Source organism: Nanorana parkeri, unplaced genomic scaffold (assembly GCF_000935625.1).
Source record: "Nanorana parkeri isolate BGI_ZX_2015 unplaced genomic scaffold, ASM93562v1 scaffold81, whole genome shotgun sequence".
In the NCBI taxonomy this organism is placed as follows: Eukaryota; Metazoa; Chordata; class Amphibia; order Anura; family Dicroglossidae; genus Nanorana; species Nanorana parkeri.
In genome coordinates this window covers 975,486-1,003,326 of record NW_017306349.1, presented here as the reverse complement: position 1 = coordinate 1,003,326, position 27,841 = coordinate 975,486, and the positions used below count along the sequence as shown (strand labels likewise).

Genomic DNA, 27,841 nt, shown 5'->3' with positions numbered 1-27,841 from the left:
ACCGTTTGAAAGCCCAAGTAAAGACATTTTAACCTGTCTGATGTTATCAATGTGGATATTACATTTTATAATAAATAAATATATATATTCTGCCCGTCTATTGATTATATAAGAAGGCAGTTTATTTTTTTTTTCTTTCCATGAACTCATTAGTTGACGCTGTTATGCACTTGCCTTGATGATGCTTATTACAATGATTATACATGGTTTGGTGGTCTACAATGCGTGATACATTGACATGACATGTTTAACAGGCTTTACCTAAATACAACAATATAACAGGTTTATGTATTACAAGCCGGTTAGTGGAAAGGGGAATTAATAGTGTAGGGCTCATCTCCGATATGGAGATTCCTAGTCCCAAGTTTTTCCCCTGGTTTTCGTGTCTAGGCTATGCTAGGAATACCTACCTCTGTGTCTGCCCAATGTGTCCGCTGTATAAGTCTAGGGGAGTAATTAAAGCTGAACTCCAGGGTCGTTCTGCTCTCCAACCTCCCTTTGCTTATCTATCCCTGCAATTAAAAGGCATCCTTCATATTTATATGAACTGTCCATCAAAGTGAATGGGCATCCAGGGGCAAAGACAGATCGGAGGGATCCACTGACTCTGAGCTTATCTATCCCTGCAAATAAAAGGCATCCCTCATATTTATATGAACTGCCCATCAAAGTGAATGGGCATCCAGGGGCAAGGACAGATCGGAGGGATCCACTGACTCTAGTCAGCACTGCCTTCTGAGGACCACAAGGGTAATATAACCGGCTTAAGGGAAGAGGGCAATGGTGACTGGTCAACAGTGTACACTCTGCAATATTGGTGGGGACCTTTCAGTCTGGATGAATCTACCAACTTTGAGAAGACTAAGTAAGGCAACGTTGAGAAGACTAAAAAGGCAACGTTGAGAAGAATAAAAAAGGTAACATTGAGAAGACTAAAGAAGGCAGCGTTGAGAAGGCTAAAGAAGGCAGCACTGAGAAAACTAAAGAAGGCAGCACTGAGAAGACTAAAGAAGGTAACGTTGAGAAGGCTAAAGAAGGCAGCATTGAGAAGACTAAAGAAGGCAGCGTTGAGAAGACTAAAGAAGGCAACGTTGAGAAGACTGAAGAAGGCAACGTTGAGAAGACTAGAGAAGGCAACTTTGAGAAGACTGAAGAAGGCAACGTTGAAAAGACTAGAGAAGGCAACATTGAGAAGACCAAAAAAGGCAACTTTGAGAAGACTGAAGAAGGCAACTTTGAGAAGACTAAAGAAGGATTGAGGTCATCAAGAAGATGGCCTTATCACTAATAGCAAATGAATGCTGACAGGAGTTCAACTTTAAAGATATTATACCAGATATGGAGAAGACATGGTTATGTAAAAAAAATCCTTGCCCCATTTATAATCTGAGAAGTAGGATTATAATATAGACTGGGACCATTTTCATTAATTTCTTCGAATATTGACTCAGTAAAGCTTTAGTATTCCCGTTAGTTCATCGCATAGTGCTGAATGGGAGGATCGCAGAAGAGCTTGCCCATCAAGTGCAAAATATGCAAAGCCACTATTAACAAAAGACCACTGATAAAAGTCCCTTCTCAAGTGTGATCGCTAATAATTGGATCTCACTCTAAGATATGTCCCTATCTCCACTTCCTGGGTATGTATCTTGGCCCAGGCCTAGACTTTAAGGTGTGCAAAGTCTTACAGTTGGTCTATAGAAAGTAGAAAAGCCTGTTCCCTGCCAGCATGCTGCAAAGTGGGGCACTTGCTCTCTATGAGCAAGCAATGGTGTCTCTGTAGGGGTCTGACACATCCTCTGCTAAGGCAAAGCTAGAGCTCTCTAGCCAGCTGAAACCATGAGATTTGCTGATTGGAAAGCTCTATCTCTGACCTAGCAGAGGCCATGTCGGACCTCTGCAGAGGAGACCACTGCTTCCTCTCAAAGAACAAGGATCCTTCTCAGCAGGAGACATGCTTTGCTACTTAGGATGTGTCTACACACCTTTCTTGGTGCACCTGGGATGTATATAGATGATTTTCACTAAAAGTTTAGTTGGGATTTAAGTGTATTACCGAACAGTTACACATAGGAAGAGCTTCTGTGATTATTTGAAATCCATATTTGGCCACAGGCACATTAATTATGATATGGTGGCGAAAGGAACCGTATTCTAGCAATAGTAAGCAGGAAGGGTTAACAGTAAGCGTTAAATGCAATGGAGGATCTATGGTGTAGTCCAAGCCGAGTGCAATAAGGGGGCTTAGGCATTTCTCATACAAAACCTTTGAGCCAAAATGGTCAGTAGAATCTAGGACTAAGGGATTGTTGTATATTGCAAGTCATTTAGAAAGATGTTCTTATCTTATTTTATAGTTGTTGGAGTATGGCGCTAAATGTGATATTTCTAAGTGACTTGAGATGTATAAGTGCTTTTCTTGGGTTCAAGAATTGTACTTAGAACTGGGGCTGGTGGGTTGTTAAAAATAAGGATTCTGGTAAACCAATATAAGAGTATGGGGCTAAAAGATAAATCTTCCATCCGGCATATAGCTGGGAGAATGCCGCTCACACAGGACTACTGCCACTAGATGGCGCTGGGGAGCATAGGAATTTCCTAGTGATGGTAATGCCGTGCGAATGGCATTCGCCCAGCTATACGCTAGACTGGAGATCTATAAATCAGCCCCCTGAGAACTAGCAATGATTATTGTGGAAGAACAATCCAAGATAAACCAAAGTTGGGAGACCCATCCTAGAAAATAATAAGTGTAGGACTATATGTTTTAATGAATATTATACAATATACATATCTCGCTTTACATGCCCAAAACAAGCAATACTTAGCTTCTATATGGTGTGGACTTTTAACACAATACTTGAGTATACTTTAATGCCAATTCTGCACACCTTCACCCATTACATTCTAATCTACAGCAAACAAACTCGTGTCCATTGCTTCAGTGACATGAGCCGAAGAACCTCGATCTTTAGGTATACAGTGCTTCGACGTAGAGATGAAATTTATCTACGCCAATAGGACGTTGAAAGCTGGATACAAAGGGCAGACCAGCTATGGAAAAGCGCTATCCATATTATTATGAGTCCATTAAGAGAAGAGGAATTAAACGATGAGATTACGAACATAGTTTGAAGACAGTTTGTACTTAGTCCCCCAGCTCGGAGCTTAAAACTTTGAACGACCGGCCTGGCCAGTAACTCGAAGCACAGCATAGTTGAAAGCTGCCCCTATCATATAAGTGAGCTGCAAAGGAACATACAGAAGAGAGAATACACAATGTATAAGCAGCAATGTTTTGTCTGTTATAATATATATATAATATATCCTGTGTTATGATATTGCTAGGATACTTCAAAAATAATTGGCATCATTGTTTGAACCTTCAAGTATACCTGTGGCCTGGCTATGGGCGTTCAAGGATTTACATATTTATAACCAGCAGTATGTGAGCTTTAAAGCCCACACTGGCCTCTGTAGTTACGGATGAAGGTGTGGGATGCTGGATCTCAGATGTTCTCAGTCAGTGTAAAGGGAATGATTCTTCTTAGGAAGCTCTCCCGGGAGTGTTGGCCAAAGGTTGACTCTTTGCTCCAGTAGGGATTGGACGTGCATGGAGGAAAGCTCCAAAAGCAGAAGGTATAACGTCCAGAATCACTTAAGATTAAGATTCTCACATCATAAAAATCCAATGTGTTTTGGGGGTTCAAAGAGTCCCCTTTCATCAGGGCTTGGTACTGCTGAACTGGCATCTGGAGTGGTCAACAGGCTAATTACCCTACAGGGTCCCTCCCCACTTTGTGTGGAGGGACCCTGAGGGGTAATTAGTCTGATGACCACTCCAGATGCCAGTTAACCAGCTTGAGGCATCCCTTTAGAATCCCTCTAATTTTATCAGTCCAGTACACATTTTGTTCAACAGTACCATGCCCTGATGGGGAAGGGGGGGGGGCTTTGAACCTCCAAAATATGTTGGCTTTGTCTCATAAAAGAGTCTCAATAAAGTCAAATCTGGACAGAATCACTTTCATGATTCTTACATGATGAAAATCCAATGTTTTTTTGGGGGTTTACAGGGTCCCCTTTCATCAGGGCTTGGTACTGCTGAACTGGCATCTGGAGTGGTCATTAGACTAATTACCCCTCAGGGTTCCTCCAGTTTTATCAGTCTACTACACACTTTGTGTGGAGGGACCCTGAGGGGCGATTATTCTGATGACCACTCCAGATGCCAGTTAACCAACTTGAGGCAACCCCTTAGAATCCCTCTAATTTTATCAGCCCAGTACACATTTTGTTCAACAGTACCATGCCCTGATGGGGAAGGGGGGGGGGTGGGGGGGGGGGGGGGGGCTTTGAACCTCCAAAATATGTTGGCTTCTTCTCATAAAAGAGTCTCAATAAAGTCAAATCTGGACATTATGTTCTGCTTTTGGAGCTTTCCTCCTTGAAAATCCACTTTCTTCTGTTGTGAGCTTTGAAGGTGAATTGCTCCCCTGCACCTGCAGGTACAGAGGCCAACGAGGGCTTTTAAAGCTCATTTACTGCCTGTTTAGTATATGCAAATAGTTGATTATCCATAGCCTGGCCACATATTCACTTTTTGTACTTTGACTTTAAGAGACTTGCAAATTGTTCGGTATCCCTTTTAGGACTTTCCACCTACTAGCCTCTATGTTACATCATTTGTACACCTCTTAGTTAAAGATCTTCTCTTCCATACGCCCTGCCTCCAATCTTACTCTTTAATACCCCAGCTACCTGATTACTGTCCACCTCTTCCACATTCCCTATTTCCTGTTCTTGAAATTATAATACCATAAAAATAAACTCAGGCCATCTACAGTAGGTAACCAAGACACAAGCAATAAGTCTAGGTGTTACACATACATTTACAATACTCACCATTTGCTCTTCTGTTGCAGCCAATGTTCATTCCAGAGTTAGAAGTGCCAATAGATTTTCCAGCATCCAACATTTCCCATTGTGTTGGATACCTGTGTCTCCCTGCTGCACACTGAGGTTCTGACACTCCACCACCAGCAACAACAACACCACCAACATCACCACCAACACCACCACCACCACCATCAACAACAACACCACTAACACCAGCACCACCAACACTACCAGCATCACCACAACCGCCAACACCACCAGCACCACCATCAACACCACCACCAGGCCACTAATGTGTATCATCTGCATCTCTGAATGGGCACGCTAATGATGTAGCAGGGAAGCCACAGTGGGCAGTGGGGAGTTGCAGGCATCCATCACCCCCAGTAGTGTTAACAAGGAACATTATAAAATATATTTTACAATGCTCTATGTAGTTAAAGAAGAACTCTAGAGAAATCAAAAACTTACCCTTGCAGTGGGGCTATCCCTGCAGGGGACTCAAATAAAGCAGTTTTACTTACCTGATCCTCGGTCCTAGAGCAATCACCATTATCCTGTCTCCCCCTGCCGTTGCTCTGGCTACGAACTGTTCCTTGGTGTCCTCACGTCTACTGCAAGTCAATGGACCTGCATAAGACATGACAATGTCAGCGTTCCTCAGACCGCTGGAGCCTCAAGAAGAAGCTTTAGGGACCGGTCTAGCAGCCTGGCAGGACCGAGGAACAGATGAGTATAGCTTCTCTATTTGAGCCCCCCTAGACAAAACCAGCACTTAACCCTTGCGGTGCTGGGGTAGCCCTACTGCAGAGGTAAGTTTTTGGTTTTCCTGGATTTCTTCTTTAAACATTTTTATGAAATGACAGCATCTCTTCATTGCCAAGACTGTGGGGTGTCTGATAGATCATAACCAGCTACATTTTGTTTTCAACATCCATTTTATCATTTTCACAGCTTAAAGGAGAACTATGGGGTTAGGGCCTTTCCCCACAGTTCTCCTAAGGGTCACGGGAGAACACAAACTAGCGTTCTCCCGTGACCCAAAGCTCAGTATACCGCGAGCTACAGCTCCCTATATACTGAGACGCCGGAACGGATCCCGACATCGCTGTCGAGATCCACCCAGCTGCGGGATTGACAGCTGGCTCTACCTATCCAGAGGCAGAGCCAGCTGTGCTCGCCCCCTCCCCCGTCCGCTCTGCCAGTCAGTGGTCAGCGCTGGAGGATCTGACAGGGGAGGGGGGAATCCCTGCAGAGAGCCGTGAGTGACAGTCACGGCTCTCTGCAGGGATAGATCGAGAAGTGAGCGAGCGCCGGTATGTGTTCGCTCACTTCCCGATCTACTGAGCCGACCTGTGACAGTTCCATTGTTAAAGGTCGGCTCAGATTAGGAGGCTGAGTGAAAATCGCTCCCCTCATAGTTCTCCTTTACTGAACAGTCTAAATCATATCTGTAGGACAGACTCTAATAACTGTGTTTTGCTTGTCGCCCATAGAGGGGCAGTACTATGTGAAATACAAATTCTCATCTGAACTTTCTCTAAATTCATTTATTTAAGGTTCTCTGCATTCTTTCTGACATCGGGTTCATGTCCTGTTATCCCTTCATTAGGAAGGATGTTAATGACAGCTATGATACTGGTATGTAAGAAGGATAACCTGCAGGGTGGACGGCTCATGCTACAATACTGTGCTGTATGACCCTTTCTAGTTAATGCTTGCATGCCCATAAAACAGTTATAAAGCACCATTACTCTGGTTAACTCAAGGCAGATATAAAAGACACACATTTATGCAGTCATGTATTCATCAATAAAGCATGATATGTTTCTTACCTGTAACCAGTGTAAATGTCTAAATTTGTCTTGGCATGACTACCCTGTACTGCCGAATTCAGACTGGCAGGACTGGTAGCCAATTAGATGTGCTAAATACAGGGTCGTCTCATTAATGAGGCAGCCTGAAACTGTTGGAGGCATACCTTTGTGTCACGTAGGTGGCCAGGCCGCTCTGCTGCACAATGTTTGCAGTGTACCTGCCGCCCCCTTCCTGGCAAGTGTCCTAGAGTGTTGCTAAGAGCTGGGCGGGGTGATGTGTAAGGGCCATGCATGTCTTAGCGACCTGGAATGCACTGGCTACCAGGAGCTGCCAACCAGAGGGTCCTCCTGCCCGCACCTTTCCCCCCCCCCAAAAGCGTCTAAGAGCCCAGACGGTAGGGTGCCAGACCAAATGGGTACAAAAGTCCCAAGAGTCTTTAATAATTAAATTAATAATACAACGGTTTGACTGGATAATGAAATGGTCTTTGGACTTTTCACTCATTTGGCTTGGAACCCATTCAATATATGTCTACATATTATACTTGGGCAGCTTTATATGGGTCCACTTAGGACCCAAAATCATACAAGACCCACTGAATATCTCTCTATATATCGTACTTGAGCAGCTTTATATGGGTCTACTTAGGACCCAACATCATACGGCCCATTCAAGACATCATGCAAGACCCATTTAATATACGTCTATACATCCTACTTAAGCAGCTCAATATGGGTCCACCTAGGACCCAACATCATACTGCCCAATCAATATATGTCTATATAACCTACTTGAGTAGCTGAATATGGGTCCACTTAGGACCCAACATCAAACCAGGTCCATCCAATATATTTCTATATATCCTACTTGATCAGCACAATATGGGCCTACTTGAGACCCAACATTATGGAAGGCCCACTCAATATACAGTATGTCAGGTACTTACACTGCATAAAACATTTATTGATGTGTTAAAGTCCAACTGAAGCCAAAACCTTTTGTTTTGGATGGAGTGGAGAGGGATTTTTATGGCTGTCTGTGTCCCCATTAGGGGGATTACCCCTCTCTATTTGCCCTAGTGACTATTCCAAATTTTGAGTTGTCATCAGAACAGGAATAGATGGGAAATTTTCCAATGGGGACACTAGTTCCAGTGAACCTGCCAGAGATTTCCCTCTCTTTCAAGGGGTTTCCTCTCACTTCCTGTTGTGGCTATCAGACAGGAAGTAAAGTTAAATCTCCCCAGTTGGATACAGATGGCAAAACAAAGCTAACAGGGGTTATAACCCTCCATAACTCTATCCAAAATAAAAACAAGTGTTGGCCTCAGTTCTACTTTAATGATTACAGTGCTGCATTAATTTGCATCTTTTATATGTGCCTGGAGTACAGCATCAAATGTTTTACCCGAAAGATACAATACATTTTAAATGGTTAAACTCTCCAGTATGTATCAAAAACGAAAGTCTCAAGTATCATTTTAGTCGACTGACTCCTAAATTGGAAGGTTGGTGTCGACAGTAAAGGTGGTTGTAAATGTGAATTGGAATTGCTGGGCAATGTAAGACAGTTTGTATATTTGGTTTGCTTCTATGTTACCCAATAAGAAGTATCGGCACAACTCACCAGAGCCACAAGAGCTGCAGCTGCACCCACAAATGCAACAATGAAGAGGTGGAATGTCATCTGAAACTAAAGAGAAAGATAGAAAGAGTTATTGGCCTGGAGATCATTTGTATTCTGTATTGAGTGATGCAGCCACCACAACTAAGGCGTGATAAGATGCAATACGTTACATTTCTGTTCTTAGGTTTAGATACATTTTAGGCTTTAATATGTAGATTATGACATTTCCATTGTTAACTTAATATAAATGTTTATTAGCACCCCTACTCCATCTAATTCTTACATATAAATGATATCTGTTCAATGGCATGTCAAATACTATCCATGGAATATCTCCTGAAACTGAAGAGATTACTGAATGTGTTGGGCCAGCTTGGACAGAAGCTGGGACTCCTTCCCCTCCACCACCACCAACCATTACTACTTTAAATAACCATGACTATTATGTGGGGGATCCCTGTCAAACCATGGGCCCATAGTACCACCTGCATAGGAGTCTGACTGGTAAACCTGTCAGACCTCAAATCAGCGAAGCACCCAGGGAAGCTCTACTAGCATCCTCTTTGGCCACAATAGATGGCATGGATGGAGCAATCTCCCCTGCTGGGCTATTGTATCCTGACTGCTGAATAACTGAACAGTGACTAAAGCTGATTGGCTTTAGTCACTGTTTGGCAATAATTGTTGGCCCGTCTCCTTCAACAAAGGTCTGAGTAATCGACTTTTGTCCAGTCATCGGGGCCAACAACTGTTGGAATTTTGGCTTCCTGTGAATCAACCAAAATTCTAAGAGTGTATGGCTAACTTAACTGACCCTTGTTTAAAGCAATGAAGGACTATCAATTCAGTAAAAGTATTGTAAATAATTAAATAAAAAATGATCAAACCTCATTGGTTTTGCAAATGGCAAGTAGACTGGCTCCGCACACTTTTCCAGGGAAAGTGACATTTTAACCTGTCTGATGTTATCAATGTGGATATTACATTTTATAATAAATAAATATATATATTCTGCCCGTCTATTGATTATATAAGAAGGCAGTTTATTTTTTTTTTCTTTCCATGAACTCATTAGTTGACGCTGTTATGCACTTGCCTTGATGATGCTTATTACAATGATTATACATGGTTTGGTGGTCTACAATGCGTGATACATTGACATGACATGTTTAACAGGCTTTACCTAAATACAACAATATAACAGGTTTATGTATTACAAGCCGGTTAGTGGAAAGGGGAATTAATAGTGTAGGGCTCATCTCCGATATGGAGATTCCTAGTCCCAAGTTTTTCCCCTGGTTTTCGTGTCTAGGCTATGCTAGGAATACCTACCTCTGTGTCTGCCCAATGTGTCCGCTGTATAAGTCTAGGGGAGTAATTAAAGCTGAACTCCAGGGTCGTTCTGCTCTCCAACCTCCCTTTGCTTATCTATCCCTGCAATTAAAAGGCATCCTTCATATTTATATGAACTGTCCATCAAAGTGAATGGGCATCCAGGGGCAAAGACAGATCGGAGGGATCCACTGACTCTGAGCTTATCTATCCCTGCAAATAAAAGGCATCCCTCATATTTATATGAACTGCCCATCAAAGTGAATGGGCATCCAGGGGCAAGGACAGATCGGAGGGATCCACTGACTCTAGTCAGCACTGCCTTCTGAGGACCACAAGGGTAATATAACCGGCTTAAGGGAAGAGGGCAATGGTGACTGGTCAACAGTGTACACTCTGCAATATTGGTGGGGACCTTTCAGTCTGGATGAATCTACCAACTTTGAGAAGACTAAGTAAGGCAACGTTGAGAAGACTAAAAAGGCAACGTTGAGAAGAATAAAAAAGGTAACATTGAGAAGACTAAAGAAGGCAGCGTTGAGAAGGCTAAAGAAGGCAGCACTGAGAAAACTAAAGAAGGCAGCACTGAGAAGACTAAAGAAGGTAACGTTGAGAAGGCTAAAGAAGGCAGCATTGAGAAGACTAAAGAAGGCAGCGTTGAGAAGACTAAAGAAGGCAACGTTGAGAAGACTGAAGAAGGCAACGTTGAGAAGACTAGAGAAGGCAACTTTGAGAAGACTGAAGAAGGCAACGTTGAAAAGACTAGAGAAGGCAACATTGAGAAGACCAAAAAAGGCAACTTTGAGAAGACTGAAGAAGGCAACTTTGAGAAGACTAAAGAAGGATTGAGGTCATCAAGAAGATGGCCTTATCACTAATAGCAAATGAATGCTGACAGGAGTTCAACTTTAAAGATATTATACCAGATATGGAGAAGACATGGTTATGTAAAAAAAATCCTTGCCCCATTTATAATCTGAGAAGTAGGATTATAATATAGACTGGGACCATTTTCATTAATTTCTTCGAATATTGACTCAGTAAAGCTTTAGTATTCCCGTTAGTTCATCGCATAGTGCTGAATGGGAGGATCGCAGAAGAGCTTGCCCATCAAGTGCAAAATATGCAAAGCCACTATTAACAAAAGACCACTGATAAAAGTCCCTTCTCAAGTGTGATCGCTAATAATTGGATCTCACTCTAAGATATGTCCCTATCTCCACTTCCTGGGTATGTATCTTGGCCCAGGCCTAGACTTTAAGGTGTGCAAAGTCTTACAGTTGGTCTATAGAAAGTAGAAAAGCCTGTTCCCTGCCAGCATGCTGCAAAGTGGGGCACTTGCTCTCTATGAGCAAGCAATGGTGTCTCTGTAGGGGTCTGACACATCCTCTGCTAAGGCAAAGCTAGAGCTCTCTAGCCAGCTGAAACCATGAGATTTGCTGATTGGAAAGCTCTATCTCTGACCTAGCAGAGGCCATGTCGGACCTCTGCAGAGGAGACCACTGCTTCCTCTCAAAGAACAAGGATCCTTCTCAGCAGGAGACATGCTTTGCTACTTAGGATGTGTCTACACACCTTTCTTGGTGCACCTGGGATGTATATAGATGATTTTCACTAAAAGTTTAGTTGGGATTTAAGTGTATTACCGAACAGTTACACATAGGAAGAGCTTCTGTGATTATTTGAAATCCATATTTGGCCACAGGCACATTAATTATGATATGGTGGCGAAAGGAACCGTATTCTAGCAATAGTAAGCAGGAAGGGTTAACAGTAAGCGTTAAATGCAATGGAGGATCTATGGTGTAGTCCAAGCCGAGTGCAATAAGGGGGCTTAGGCATTTCTCATACAAAACCTTTGAGCCAAAATGGTCAGTAGAATCTAGGACTAAGGGATTGTTGTATATTGCAAGTCATTTAGAAAGATGTTCTTATCTTATTTTATAGTTGTTGGAGTATGGCGCTAAATGTGATATTTCTAAGTGACTTGAGATGTATAAGTGCTTTTCTTGGGTTCAAGAATTGTACTTAGAACTGGGGCTGGTGGGTTGTTAAAAATAAGGATTCTGGTAAACCAATATAAGAGTATGGGGCTAAAAGATAAATCTTCCATCCGGCATATAGCTGGGAGAATGCCGCTCACACAGGACTACTGCCACTAGATGGCGCTGGGGAGCATAGGAATTTCCTAGTGATGGTAATGCCGTGCGAATGGCATTCGCCCAGCTATACGCTAGACTGGAGATCTATAAATCAGCCCCCTGAGAACTAGCAATGATTATTGTGGAAGAACAATCCAAGATAAACCAAAGTTGGGAGACCCATCCTAGAAAATAATAAGTGTAGGACTATATGTTTTAATGAATATTATACAATATACATATCTCGCTTTACATGCCCAAAACAAGCAATACTTAGCTTCTATATGGTGTGGACTTTTAACACAATACTTGAGTATACTTTAATGCCAATTCTGCACACCTTCACCCATTACATTCTAATCTACAGCAAACAAACTCGTGTCCATTGCTTCAGTGACATGAGCCGAAGAACCTCGATCTTTAGGTATACAGTGCTTCGACGTAGAGATGAAATTTATCTACGCCAATAGGACGTTGAAAGCTGGATACAAAGGGCAGACCAGCTATGGAAAAGCGCTATCCATATTATTATGAGTCCATTAAGAGAAGAGGAATTAAACGATGAGATTACGAACATAGTTTGAAGACAGTTTGTACTTAGTCCCCCAGCTCGGAGCTTAAAACTTTGAACGACCGGCCTGGCCAGTAACTCGAAGCACAGCATAGTTGAAAGCTGCCCCTATCATATAAGTGAGCTGCAAAGGAACATACAGAAGAGAGAATACACAATGTATAAGCAGCAATGTTTTGTCTGTTATAATATATATATAATATATCCTGTGTTATGATATTGCTAGGATACTTCAAAAATAATTGGCATCATTGTTTGAACCTTCAAGTATACCTGTGGCCTGGCTATGGGCGTTCAAGGATTTACATATTTATAACCAGCAGTATGTGAGCTTTAAAGCCCACACTGGCCTCTGTAGTTACGGATGAAGGTGTGGGATGCTGGATCTCAGATGTTCTCAGTCAGTGTAAAGGGAATGATTCTTCTTAGGAAGCTCTCCCGGGAGTGTTGGCCAAAGGTTGACTCTTTGCTCCAGTAGGGATTGGACGTGCATGGAGGAAAGCTCCAAAAGCAGAAGGTATAACGTCCAGAATCACTTAAGATTAAGATTCTCACATCATAAAAATCCAATGTGTTTTGGGGGTTCAAAGAGTCCCCTTTCATCAGGGCTTGGTACTGCTGAACTGGCATCTGGAGTGGTCAACAGGCTAATTACCCTACAGGGTCCCTCCCCACTTTGTGTGGAGGGACCCTGAGGGGTAATTAGTCTGATGACCACTCCAGATGCCAGTTAACCAGCTTGAGGCATCCCTTTAGAATCCCTCTAATTTTATCAGTCCAGTACACATTTTGTTCAACAGTACCATGCCCTGATGGGGAAGGGGGGGGGGCTTTGAACCTCCAAAATATGTTGGCTTTGTCTCATAAAAGAGTCTCAATAAAGTCAAATCTGGACAGAATCACTTTCATGATTCTTACATGATGAAAATCCAATGTTTTTTTGGGGGTTTACAGGGTCCCCTTTCATCAGGGCTTGGTACTGCTGAACTGGCATCTGGAGTGGTCATTAGACTAATTACCCCTCAGGGTTCCTCCAGTTTTATCAGTCTACTACACACTTTGTGTGGAGGGACCCTGAGGGGCGATTATTCTGATGACCACTCCAGATGCCAGTTAACCAACTTGAGGCAACCCCTTAGAATCCCTCTAATTTTATCAGTCCAGTACACATTTTGTTCAACAGTACCATGCCCTGATGGGGAAGGGGGGGGGGCTTTGAACCTCCAAAATATGTTGGCTTCTTCTCATAAAAGAGTCTCAATAAAGTCAAATCTGGACATTATGTTCTGCTTTTGGAGCTTTCCTCCTTGAAAATCCACTTTCTTCTGTTGTGAGCTTTGAAGGTGAATTGCTCCCCTGCACCTGCAGGTACAGAGGCCAACGAGGGCTTTTAAAGCTCATTTACTGCCTGTTTAGTATATGCAAATAGTTGATTATCCATAGCCTGGCCACATATTCACTTTTTGTACTTTGACTTTAAGAGACTTGCAAATTGTTCGGTATCCCTTTTAGGACTTTCCACCTACTAGCCTCTATGTTACATCATTTGTACACCTCTTAGTTAAAGATCTTCTCTTCCATACGCCCTGCCTCCAATCTTACTCTTTAATACCCCAGCTACCTGATTACTGTCCACCTCTTCCACATTCCCTATTTCCTGTTCTTGAAATTATAATACCATAAAAATAAACTCAGGCCATCTACAGTAGGTAACCAAGACACAAGCAATAAGTCTAGGTGTTACACATACATTTACAATACTCACCATTTGCTCTTCTGTTGCAGCCAATGTTCATTCCAGAGTTAGAAGTGCCAATAGATTTTCCAGCATCCAACATTTCCCATTGTGTTGGATACCTGTGTCTCCCTGCTGCACACTGAGGTTCTGACACTCCACCACCAGCAACAACAACACCACCAACATCACCACCAACACCACCACCACCACCATCAACAACAACACCACTAACACCAGCACCACCAACACTACCAGCATCACCACAACCGCCAACACCACCAGCACCACCATCAACACCACCACCAGGCCACTAATGTGTATCATCTGCATCTCTGAATGGGCACGCTAATGATGTAGCAGGGAAGCCACAGTGGGCAGTGGGGAGTTGCAGGCATCCATCACCCCCAGTAGTGTTAACAAGGAACATTATAAAATATATTTTACAATGCTCTATGTAGTTAAAGAAGAACTCTAGAGAAATCAAAAACTTACCCTTGCAGTGGGGCTATCCCTGCAGGGGACTCAAATAAAGCAGTTTTACTTACCTGATCCTCGGTCCTAGAGCAATCACCATTATCCTGTCTCCCCCTGCCGTTGCTCTGGCTACGAACTGTTCCTTGGTGTCCTCACGTCTACTGCAAGTCAATGGACCTGCATAAGACATGACAATGTCAGCGTTCCTCAGACCGCTGGAGCCTCAAGAAGAAGCTTTAGGGACCGGTCTAGCAGCCTGGCAGGACCGAGGAACAGATGAGTATAGCTTCTCTATTTGAGCCCCCCTAGACAAAACCAGCACTTAACCCTTGCGGTGCTGGGGTAGCCCTACTGCAGAGGTAAGTTTTTGGTTTTCCTGGATTTCTTCTTTAAACATTTTTATGAAATGACAGCATCTCTTCATTGCCAAGACTGTGGGGTGTCTGATAGATCATAACCAGCTACATTTTGTTTTCAACATCCATTTTATCATTTTCACAGCTTAAAGGAGAACTATGGGGTTAGGGCCTTTCCCCACAGTTCTCCTAAGGGTCACGGGAGAACACAAACTAGCGTTCTCCCGTGACCCAAAGCTCAGTATACCGCGAGCTACAGCTCCCTATATACTGAGACGCCGGAACGGATCCCGACATCGCTGTCGAGATCCACCCAGCTGCGGGATTGACAGCTGGCTCTACCTATCCAGAGGCAGAGCCAGCTGTGCTCGCCCCCTCCCCCGTCCGCTCTGCCAGTCAGTGGTCAGCGCTGGAGGATCTGACAGGGGAGGGGGGAATCCCTGCAGAGAGCCGTGAGTGACAGTCACGGCTCTCTGCAGGGATAGATCGAGAAGTGAGCGAGCGCCGGTATGTGTTCGCTCACTTCCCGATCTACTGAGCCGACCTGTGACAGTTCCATTGTTAAAGGTCGGCTCAGATTAGGAGGCTGAGTGAAAATCGCTCCCCTCATAGTTCTCCTTTACTGAACAGTCTAAATCATATCTGTAGGACAGACTCTAATAACTGTGTTTTGCTTGTCGCCCATAGAGGGGCAGTACTATGTGAAATACAAATTCTCATCTGAACTTTCTCTAAATTCATTTATTTAAGGTTCTCTGCATTCTTTCTGACATCGGGTTCATGTCCTGTTATCCCTTCATTAGGAAGGATGTTAATGACAGCTATGATACTGGTATGTAAGAAGGATAACCTGCAGGGTGGACGGCTCATGCTACAATACTGTGCTGTATGACCCTTTCTAGTTAATGCTTGCATGCCCATAAAACAGTTATAAAGCACCATTACTCTGGTTAACTCAAGGCAGATATAAAAGACACACATTTATGCAGTCATGTATTCATCAATAAAGCATGATATGTTTCTTACCTGTAACCAGTGTAAATGTCTAAATTTGTCTTGGCATGACTACCCTGTACTGCCGAATTCAGACTGGCAGGACTGGTAGCCAATTAGATGTGCTAAATACAGGGTCGTCTCATTAATGAGGCAGCCTGAAACTGTTGGAGGCATACCTTTGTGTCACGTAGGTGGCCAGGCCGCTCTGCTGCACAATGTTTGCAGTGTACCTGCCGCCCCCTTCCTGGCAAGTGTCCTAGAGTGTTGCTAAGAGCTGGGCGGGGTGATGTGTAAGGGCCATGCATGTCTTAGCGACCTGGAATGCACTGGCTACCAGGAGCTGCCAACCAGAGGGTCCTCCTGCCCGCACCTTTCCCCCCCCCCAAAAGCGTCTAAGAGCCCAGACGGTAGGGTGCCAGACCAAATGGGTACAAAAGTCCCAAGAGTCTTTAATAATTAAATTAATAATACAACGGTTTGACTGGATAATGAAATGGTCTTTGGACTTTTCACTCATTTGGCTTGGAACCCATTCAATATATGTCTACATATTATACTTGGGCAGCTTTATATGGGTCCACTTAGGACCCAAAATCATACAAGACCCACTGAATATCTCTCTATATATCGTACTTGAGCAGCTTTATATGGGTCTACTTAGGACCCAACATCATACGGCCCATTCAAGACATCATGCAAGACCCATTTAATATACGTCTATACATCCTACTTAAGCAGCTCAATATGGGTCCACCTAGGACCCAACATCATACTGCCCAATCAATATATGTCTATATAACCTACTTGAGTAGCTGAATATGGGTCCACTTAGGACCCAACATCAAACCAGGTCCATCCAATATATTTCTATATATCCTACTTGATCAGCACAATATGGGCCTACTTGAGACCCAACATTATGGAAGGCCCACTCAATATACAGTATGTCAGGTACTTACACTGCATAAAACATTTATTGATGTGTTAAAGTCCAACTGAAGCCAAAACCTTTTGTTTTGGATGGAGTGGAGAGGGATTTTTATGGCTGTCTGTGTCCCCATTAGGGGGATTACCCCTCTCTATTTGCCCTAGTGACTATTCCAAATTTTGAGTTGTCATCAGAACAGGAATAGATGGGAAATTTTCCAATGGGGACACTAGTTCCAGTGAACCTGCCAGAGATTTCCCTCTCTTTCAAGGGGTTTCCTCTCACTTCCTGTTGTGGCTATCAGACAGGAAGTAAAGTTAAATCTCCCCAGTTGGATACAGATGGCAAAACAAAGCTAACAGGGGTTATAACCCTCCATAACTCTATCCAAAATAAAAACAAGTGTTGGCCTCAGTTCTACTTTAATGATTACAGTGCTGCATTAATTTGCATCTTTTATATGTGCCTGGAGTACAGCATCAAATGTTTTACCCGAAAGATACAATACATTTTAAATGGTTAAACTCTCCAGTATGTATCAAAAACGAAAGTCTCAAGTATCATTTTAGTCGACTGACTCCTAAATTGGAAGGTTGGTGTCGACAGTAAAGGTGGTTGTAAATGTGAATTGGAATTGCTGGGCAATGTAAGACAGTTTGTATATTTGGTTTGCTTCTATGTTACCCAATAAGAAGTATCGGCACAACTCACCAGAGCCACAAGAGCTGCAGCTGCACCCACAAATGCAACAATGAAGAGGTGGAATGTCATCTGAAACTAAAGAGAAAGATAGAAAGAGTTATTGGCCTGGAGATCATTTGTATTCTGTATTGAGTGATGCAGCCACCACAACTAAGGCGTGATAAGATGCAATACGTTACATTTCTGTTCTTAGGTTTAGATACATTTTAGGCTTTAATATGTAGATTATGACATTTCCATTGTTAACTTAATATAAATGTTTATTAGCACCCCTACTCCATCTAATTCTTACATATAAATGATATCTGTTCAATGGCATGTCAAATACTATCCATGGAATATCTCCTGAAACTGAAGAGATTACTGAATGTGTTGGGCCAGCTTGGACAGAAGCTGGGACTCCTTCCCCTCCACCACCACCAACCATTACTACTTTAAATAACCATGACTATTATGTGGGGGATCCCTGTCAAACCATGGGCCCATAGTACCACCTGCATAGGAGTCTGACTGGTAAACCTGTCAGACCTCAAATCAGCGAAGCACCCAGGGAAGCTCTACTAGCATCCTCTTTGGCCACAATAGATGGCATGGATGGAGCAATCTCCCCTGCTGGGCTATTGTATCCTGACTGCTGAATAACTGAACAGTGACTAAAGCTGATTGGCTTTAGTCACTGTTTGGCAATAATTGTTGGCCCGTCTCCTTCAACAAAGGTCTGAGTAATCGACTTTTGTCCAGTCATCGGGGCCAACAACTGTTGGAATTTTGGCTTCCTGTGAATCAACCAAAATTCTAAGAGTGTATGGCTAACTTAACTGACCCTTGTTTAAAGCAATGAAGGACTATCAATTCAGTAAAAGTATTGTAAATAATTAAATAAAAAATGATCAAACCTCATTGGTTTTGCAAATGGCAAGTAGACTGGCTCCGCACACTTTTCCAGGGAAAGCATTCCATGGCAGAACTCCTGTAGGAAAAGAAGCGATAGTGAATTGCTTTGGGAGGCTCTGTAAAGACACATGTTGTGCAATTAAAAGTGTTAAATTGATTATTTCTTGAATGGGATGATACTATCTTCCCATTGGTTGTTGAGTTGACTAATAATATACAACTGCCTGGCCAGAAGTATATGATATCTCAACCAAATAACTGACTTCAAGTGTTTCCATTGAAGGGTCCTGTTATTACTTCAACACACAAAGATATTGTAGACAATTGTGCTCTTCTAGCCTTGTGATCAGCGTTTGGTGAAGACCAAGCCAGCTCCATAAAGACATGGTGTGACCAGTTTGGTGTGAAGGAACCTGAGTGTCCTGCACAGAGCCCTGACCTAAACCCTACTGAACACCTTTGGAATGAACTGGAATGTCAAATATGAGCCAGGTCATCTCATCGAACATCAACACCTGACCTGAACCCTACTCAATACCTTTGGGATGCTTGGAATGCCAAATGTAAACCAAATTTTCTCATCCAACATCAGTAGCTGACCTCAACCCTACTGAGCACCTTGATGAATTGGAACTGCAGTTGTGAGCCAGGTCTTCTCATCCAACATCAGTAACTGATCTAAAAAATGGGCACACATTTCCTCAGACACCCTCCAAACACTTGTGGAAAGCCTTCCCAGAAGAGTGGGGGCTGGTATAGCCTCAAAAGGGTGGCCAACTCCATATAAATGGCCATGGTTTGGAGTGAGATGACCAACAAGCTGATATAGGGGTGATGGTCAGGGGACCACAAACCTTTGGCCATTTAGCATAGCTAAAAAAAAAAACTTTATAAACAGTATGTTGTTTTTATAAAGACGAACAAGTGAACAGAAAAGTTCCTTCTAGGAAAAGAATGATCAAAATATGTTGACATCCTCAGTCATAGCTGAGACTTCACACTTACCATACATGCGGGCATCGGCACACAAGTTACTAATGCCAGCTGAGGTCTTTGCGGGAGCTGCAATAGATTGGCAGGTCACCCAGGTGTTGAAGTAAATGTAGACGGGAACAGCAGAGCAGGCGAAGATTAGGATCCAAAAGATGGTGACAACGTATGTGACTCCAACAAACTGCAATGAACATAGCATATCACACTTTACCAGAGCAAAATCAACTCTTAAACTGTATGTAGACCCGAACAAAGCACTTCTCTCATTTGCTCCATTTTGCTCTTCTCAATATAAGAGTGCTTTGTTATATCTGTCCAATAAGTGCTAAAATATAGATGTCAATTCTACCAGCAATTTTGTCAGCTGATAACATACTGTGCTCTCTACCTGTGTACAAGGAGGGGTTATGGAGATAAGGAGGACTTTTAGAGTTGAGTAGTGCTTATGGAGATAAAGAGGGCTAATTGAGGTGAGGAGGCGGGAGGGAGATAAGGAGGGTAATGGAGGTCGGTAGGGCTCATGGAGCTAAGGAGGGCTGATAGGGGTGAATAGGGATTATGGAGATATGGAGGACATATGGAGGTGAGTAGGGCTCATGGAGATAAGGAGGGCCGGTGGAGGTGAGTAGGGCTTATGGAGATAAGGAGGGCTGGTGGAGGTGAGTAGGGCTTATGGAGATAAGGAGGGGAAAGGAGACAAGGTGGGCTTATTGAGGTGAGGAGGGGGGAGGGAGATGAGGTGAGAGAGCAGGAGTGAATGGTCTTTATTACAGGAAGCTCCAAGTCTCACACGGGATTACTGCACAGATCTGGAAGAACTACACAAAGTTCACCAAGATTCAAGGAAGAAGACACATAACTCTTGTATTTAGACAATATTTTTCTCATCTTTAATTTTACCTTGTCTGGGTGTCCCAGCCACTTCCCTAAGCAGCGGCAGAGGAGTTCTAAGGTGTGAATTGGATATCTCCCCCTGACACTTCTAGGTTTGGGTGGTCCTCCAGTTACGGTAGAGATAAGGCCGCCTTTTGGTGGTGGCTTGAATTCTCCTAAAATGTGTTTGATTGCAGTTGTGGTATAAAATCCCTCAGCCAGGAGCAGGATCCCGAACAAGAAAAAGAAGATGGCGATGCCGTATATCACATACTGGAAAGCATCAATCCTTTAAGAGAGAAGAGGAAAGAGTTACACTGGAAAAGGTTAGTTATAGAGACCTCAGTGTTAGAGTGAACCATTCCATTCTCCAAGCATGTAAACTCAGGGGTCTATTTATAAACAATTTACAGAGTCATTCACACTGTCAACCTCCGTGAACATTTGTTCTATGCAAATAGAGGCAACAAACAAAAATTTTTAGTGTATTTTATTTTCAGGTTGAATGTAATGTTCAGTAATGCGTCATTGTGGCCATTAGATGGAGCTGAGGAGCATAGGAAATAAATACTATGCTCCTTAGTTCCATCTAGTGGCCATAATGCAGTATTACATTACATTTGGGTGTAAGTCAAAAGCTAAACCCTGATTTCCAATTCTCACCTCACCCCCTGCCTTAAGCAGAGATGACTGTCACATTATGGGCTAATGGGTCTTTAAGGATTGGGCTGTGATCGAAGCCTCTATGCTATGCTATAGGCAAGATGGTGGAAGCCACTGGGCAAATAATTGTGTACCATGAGACAAGATGGAATAACGTTTTTGCTCACTGATATGATGGGAAGGTGGGACACATGGACCATCGGGGAGGTGAGTATATTACTTCTTCTATTGCCGTGAACTTGCATTGGACTGTAGATTGTCAGAGTCTCTTTGGATTACCTTGGAATGATAAATCACGATGTTTACTTACACGTGAATGAGGTATTCATATTCCTGGTAGTTCTTGGAAAAGTACGTCTCAATCAGTTTTTCGGTTCCACTCAGAGCTTCATGGCCACATCCACAAAACAATGCCACCCCAATGAAACAAAGGATGGTGGCAATTACAGAAGCGGTTGGGATGCCAACCATACAACGAACACAGCCATCATGCCAGCCTGCGATGTAACCACAAAAAGGAAAGTATTAGTGTTCTCTATCTTGTATTGTTGTACAGTTGTACTGCTTATGTTCTTGGGTTCATATTACATTCTTTGGTTAAAGTTGTTTTTGAAATTAGTATTTTTTTCACATTGATATTTTTACTGATTTTTAGATCATGTTCAAAAATGTTTTTTTTGGCATTTTTGTACTATTTGTGTTCCTCCTGCTGGCCAACAATGGCAAGGCTACATTCCTCCCACTGACCACCAACCATGGGCTACATTCCTCCCACTGACCACCTGTAATTGGACTACATTCCTCCCACTGATCACCAGTAATGGGGGTACATTTCTTCCCATGACTAACGGCTCTGGGGCTACATTTCTCCCACTGACCACCGGTAATGGGGATACATTCCTCCTGCTGGCCAATAATGAAAAGGCTACATTCCTCCCACTGACCACCAACCATGGGCTACATTCCTCCCACTGACCACCTATAATTGGGTTAAATTCTTCCCACTGGACACCAGTAATGGGGGTACATTTCTTCCTATGACTAACGGTGCTGGGGCTATATTCCCACCCACTGACCACCATTGATGGGGCTACATTCCGGTAATGGGGATACATTCCTCCTGCTGGCCAACAGTGACAGGTCTACATTCCTTCCACTTACCACTAGTGATAGAATACATTCCTCCCACTGACCCCCAATTATGGGCTCCATCCCTCCAACTGACACATGACTAACGGTGCTGGGGATACATTCTAATTGACGCATTATTAAAGGTGCTGGGGCTACATTCCCCCCCAATGACCACAATTGATGGGACTACATTTCTCCCACTGACCGCCAGTAATGGGGATACATTCCTCTTGCTGGCCAACAGTGACAGGGCTACATTTCTTTAACTGACCACCTGGAATGGGGCTAAACTGAACACTAGTAATGGGGCTACATTCCTCCCACTGACCACCATTGATGGGGCTACATTCCGCAATGACCACCAGTGATGGGCTACATTATCTTCCAATGACCACCAATAATGGGGCGACATTTTTCCCACTGGACACCGGTGATGGAGCTACATTCCTCCCATTGACCACCATTATTGGGGATACATTCTTCCCACTGGACACCAGTGATGGGCATATTCCTCCCACTGACCACCAATGATGGACTACATTCCCCCCACTGACCACCTGTAATGGGGTTACATTCTTCCCACTGGACACCAGTGATGGGGCTACATTCCTACCAATGACTAACAGTGATGGGGCAATATTTCTCCCATTGACCACTAGTGATATGTCAACATTCCTTCCCATGACTAACAGTGATGGGGCAATATTCCTCTCACTGACCACCAACTGATGGTCTACATTCCCCCCCAGGTGGAGTGATCTGGAGGCATCAGGTGGAGTGCATCAGGTGGAGTGATCTGGAGGCATCAGGTGGAGTGATCTAGAGGCATCAGGTGGAGTGATCTCGAATGGTCCCGGCCGTCCCAATAAGGAGTGGTGCCAGACAGCGGTGCTTCCCTGCAAGGGCAGGGACATTGACCGCCATTGATGGGGCTACACTCCTCCTACTGATCACCAGTGATGGGGAAAATAAGTAACTGAGTATAGAAAACTATAACAAGTCTTTGAAATGTAATTTCCTTGATTACAGATGTAAAAAAGTTCATTCATTAAAGTTAGCATTATAGTGGATGATCCATAACAAAAACCCATTTTTGCTCCGAGTCCTGCAGGTGACACATAAAGAAAACATAAACATTTGTATTATTTTCTTACCCGTGGTGTTAAACAAGCTGATGCATATTTACTATGCGACCTAAACACTGGTCTATTGTTTTCTCGCATATTTTACTTCGGCGCATAATGCCTCGCGCAGACACATAACAGTATACAGAAAGTATATTCATAACCTGCACACAATGTATAACACACCCACATATAGTCACACAAATAGACAATTAGCCTCTGTATTTGCAAACAAATGACTGATGTGCTGTGGGCCAGGCATACCCTGACACTGATTGACACTCATTACACCCACTTGGTTGCATGAAGGCACACAATATTGCGCAACACTTCTGATAAATGCCCCGCATTGTATATCGCTGCAAAGCAATTTAAGACCCGAAAGAAAAAAAAATGTAACAAGTGGTTTTTGTTTATCTGTTTGCTATGTAATTCTAGTAGGGGCATCCTACATTAACACCCACCAGGTCTCAGACAATATTGTTTGCTGTTTCAAGTCTTACTATGAAATATGGTGCAAGGAATGACATCAGTGTGTAAGCCATGGCCATCAAACCCACCAATTGTTTACATGTTTTATGCTGCCTTATCTGAAGCCAAACTTTTTTTTTTTAGGTCCTGATAGAGTAGAGAATGGTTTAATCACTTTTTAGGTTTTCTTTTTGCCTTGTGTCCCCTTGTGTTCACTTCATGTCTCATAGACACAACAGGACGTAAGATAAAACCTTTTCAAACTAGGAGAAGTCCCCTCGGCCAGTGGTTCTCAACCACCAGGTCATAGCCGGTGTTACTGTCTCACTTCTATGGTGACCTGGGGGTCCCTCTGCTTGGCCTTCCTCTTCTCAACCTCCAACAGTCAGGAGCCAGGTGGTGGCTTCCCTCCTGCCGGGCTGTGGTATTATGTCCTGTATGTCAGGCTCTGGCTCCCTAGCCCATTCTGGCCCTGATCCCTGGGACATGGGCTGGGGAGGGGCTCCAAGGTTCAGGGAGATAAAACTTTTTCAAAAAAAGGTAAATCCCCTAGACCTGCCGTTCTCAACCACCAGGCCATGGCCCAGAGTCAGGTTGTGGTCTACCTCCTGCTGGGCTGTGGTAATATGTCCTGTCTGCCAGGGACTGGCTCCCTCGTCCAGCCTACCCTTGATCCCTGGGACATGGGCTGGGGAGGGGCTCCAAGGTTCAGGGAGATCACACCTTTTTAAAATAAGGGAAATTCCCCTAGACCAGCCATTCTCAACCACCAGGACAAGGCCCAGTGCCAGGCCTTGGTCTACTTCCTGCTGGGCTGTGGTTTCACATCCTGTCTTCCGGGCACCCTCTTTCTGGCCCAGCCTGGGGTCAGGGCTGGGAAGGGGCTCCAATGATCAGTGAGATAAAACCTTTGCAAAATAGGGGAACTGCCCTAGACCAAGTGGCCAGATCTTTCAGCAAGTTTCTTTCTTCAACCCAGGTGAGTTTGGAGGCACTGGCAGTGGAGAAGGTAAGTGTTCATTGCTGGATTTCCAGGAATGACTGCTTTTCAGATTTTAAAGTAGCAACAGACTCACTTTAATGCATAGGTATGATGTTCAAGGATTGAGGAACATAACCTAACTTTCCTATTTATGTATCTCTTTACATATACATTTTGGGGAATATAACACCATAGTAATGTCATAGGTGGGCAGCACTGGGCTATTGGTTGCTACATTGTATAAATAAGTACCTTGTCACTCTGTTGCATGGAAGAAGAAACCATGTGAGGCCCCAAAACCTCAACATCACATTAATTTTGTGACAATATGTTTTCATATTAAAACTATGATTTTTAGACTTCTGGTGACCTCCAACACTATTGAAGATCTAGCTGACAAAGTTGTTTCAAGCTGACTTTTCTGTTCTTTGAAAGCACCGCAAGCTCCCACCAGCCTAATACAACATTTGTATCTGTAAATCATCCTAAAAAAAAAAAACAGTTGACATTATGTGCGGTTGGAGCTAGTGTACCAGAACTGCACATTCTATCATCTGTGACCAACACTAAGCCCATTGTTCTCATCTTCCCCCTCATGGTCACCAGAAATCTGTTTTGCATATAAGAACATTGTCATAATTTTCTTCTTATGTTGTTGCTACTCGTGTGGAATTAGTCATCATGCTAGCCAATAAAAATGAAGATGGTGGGATGGTCGGTAGAAAATGAAACCCAACTATGGGCAAAATAGTTTTTTATGGGTTTCTTTAAAATCTTAAGAAACCCATAAAAATTCACCAAAACCCACTCTCACTTGACCTCTGGAGTGACAAGTGGTCTACAGTGACTCTCTGTTCTCTTCATGGATCCGGACGAGGGATCTTGTGACCACCCCATGGCTGATGGCACTACTAATGGCTCCAGGAATGGACATTGGCACTGCAGACCAGAGCTTCTCTCAATTGCAAGCAGAAGAAAGAAGACTTGGTACTCACTGTGTCACATGACTCGGGTACAGAGACGGGTTAAGTTGAGTAAACAGGGCTTTTTTATGTTAGTTTTGATAAGATCTTTAACAGGGGGTAGGGTGGGAAGAGTTGTTGGTTTTGGCTTCTCCATGGAGATGTACTTTATTATGATGAGGCCTGCCCCAAAATGTTGCTCTTGCATTCTCTGCTTCTTCTCCTGCCTTCTGACATTGGCAGTCTACATTCCTCCCACTGACCATCAGTGATGGCACTACATTCCTCCCACTGACCATCAGTGGTGGCTAAACATTCCTCCCCAAGATTAAAAATTATGGGGCTACATTCCTCCCACTGACCCTCAGTAATGGGTATACATTCCTCCTGCTGGCCAACAGTGATGGCATACATTCCTCCGACTAACCTGGTGGTTGTGCGTTTAGGAGCCCTGCATGCTCTGGCATTGTTAGAACTCCCAATGGCAAGTGTCTTCAGGTATAGGAACTTGGGCAAGGCAGCTCACACACACACACACTACTGGCTCTTGAATCAAAGCATCAGGTAATTTTATCCTTAGTCAATCTTTAGTCAAGATTTTCATTTCATCTACCAGTTCAAACCTTGATGAGGTTGTTCGCAACTACCGAAACGCATTGTTCCTTTAACAAATATTGTGACGAATACATTTCATCTGGACTTTACTACTAATTTTCTGCTATCTTTCAACTATATCTGCCCATGTGATCCCTTCCATGTCTGAAAGTAAGGCATATGTTCCACCAGGTCATCAGCTCATCTTTCACAAGAAACCCTCATTTTGGTCACGAAGCTTTTGCTCCAATTATTACCAAAGAGGTTGAAAGAATCTAGCTCCATCGGCAAATGAATGGAGTACGTTGTGCCCAATGGAAGATAGTGAGCAACCTCTACTTGTCCACCATGTAGGCCATTTGTCCACCAGAGATATAAACCTAAGCTGACAAACACGTGTCAATCTCCCTGGACTTTGCTGTCACCCTAACCAAAGACTCCGCTCTTCCAAAGACTTCCTGCCTTCCAGCTCCCTCGTCAACTCCTCTAATGCTTGCCTCCAGGACTTCACTGGAGTATCTCCCATCCTCTGAAACTCCTTACCCCAACCTGTCCGTCTATCTCACACTCTGACTGCCTTTAAGCGATCCCTAAAGACTCATCTCTTCAAGGAAGCCGATCCCACCTCAACCTAACCGCTCAACCATCACGTTCTCATACAATCCATCCCCACACAGCCCCCTCCTCATGTATCACTGGCCCCTCCCTTTTAGATTGTAAGCCCTCAGGGGCGGGGCCCTCCTTACCATCTTGTCTTGAATTGTATTGTGATTGTAATGTGTTCCTTATATTGTACAGCGCTGTATAAACTGTTGGCGCTCTATAAACCCTGTATAATAATAATAATAGTAGTGTCACTTTAAATTGGACTTGTTCTGCAATGTTGAAGTCCTTTCTCCAGTCCCAAAGAACCAAACTGAACCAAAGAAGCTTCTTGGACGAGCAGCGAAACGTCCTCAGCATTACAGAGTGAGTCCACTTGAATGTGTCTAATACTAGGTTCCCCTCCAAGCAGTTATTTTGTACTTTGGGGTACACTACAATTATAACTTCGGAGGCCCACCAACGATACACGCAAACCCTCACTGATACGGTATCTGCCATTTCTAGGCAATAAAATTGTATAAGAATGGGGAAAAATAGGTTAAAAGTTATCAAAGTAACAAAATTAAAACAAAATTAAAAAGTTATAAAAGGAAAAAAATAAAAAATTTATAAAAGTAACGAAATAAAAAAGTTATAAAAATAACGAAATAAAAAAGTTATAAAACTACAAATACAGTCCGATAGGGATATTCTCTAGTTGACTTTTGTTTGTAGCGGATAGGATCTGTGTTCTTCCCCTGACCCTCACCTTCCTCATCTGCCTTCCCTCCTTTCCTTCCCTCCCGCCCTTCCTCCCCTGTTCCTTCCCTTCCCAGAAGAAACATTTTCGTCATTGATTACTGACAGCCGGGAACTCTGTTAGTGAATGCATACAGGTTGGGCCAGGTGGCATTCTACTGTATCCTCATTCCGGTCCCTGTCGTTTCTATTCGTTTGACCCTATTACCCAAAGTTTTTATGTTTCTTT

General features: G+C 43.4%; 2 protein-coding genes and 1 long non-coding RNA gene across 3 annotated transcripts in view; 1 reads left to right on the top strand and 2 right to left on the bottom strand.

Annotated features, from left to right (window-relative positions):
- LOC108805014 (axoneme-associated protein mst101(2)-like) overlaps positions 1 to 10,548 on the top strand; it is a 15,393-nt gene extending 4,845 nt beyond the window's left edge. Inside the window, exons 2-3 of the mRNA XM_018576968.1 lie at positions 894 to 1,253; positions 10,136 to 10,548. Coding sequence (XP_018432470.1) covers positions 894 to 1,253; positions 10,136 to 10,524 — 749 coding nt within the window. The 3' untranslated portion in view covers positions 10,525 to 10,548. The remainder of the gene's footprint in view (positions 1 to 893; positions 1,254 to 10,135) is intronic.
- LOC108805045 lies at positions 2,932 to 9,717 on the bottom strand. Its single transcript, XR_001942390.1, has 3 exons — positions 9,231 to 9,717; positions 8,344 to 8,409; positions 2,932 to 3,246 (listed from the first exon to the last, which is right to left on the bottom strand). It is a non-coding gene; the product is annotated as an uncharacterized LOC108805045 (long non-coding RNA).
- Positions 10,549 to 12,198: 1,650 nt separating the features above from the next.
- PLP1 (proteolipid protein 1) overlaps positions 12,199 to 27,841 on the bottom strand; it is a 17,512-nt gene continuing 1,869 nt past the window's right edge. Inside the window, exons 2-7 of the mRNA XM_018576997.1 lie at positions 21,315 to 21,501; positions 20,369 to 20,630; positions 19,481 to 19,649; positions 18,478 to 18,551; positions 17,591 to 17,656; positions 12,199 to 12,511 (exon numbers count right to left, since the gene is read on the bottom strand). Of these exons, the coding sequence (XP_018432499.1) occupies positions 12,434 to 12,511; positions 17,591 to 17,656; positions 18,478 to 18,551; positions 19,481 to 19,649; positions 20,369 to 20,630; positions 21,315 to 21,501 (836 nt within the window). The 3' untranslated portion in view covers positions 12,199 to 12,433. The remainder of the gene's footprint in view (positions 12,512 to 17,590; positions 17,657 to 18,477; positions 18,552 to 19,480; positions 19,650 to 20,368; positions 20,631 to 21,314; positions 21,502 to 27,841) is intronic.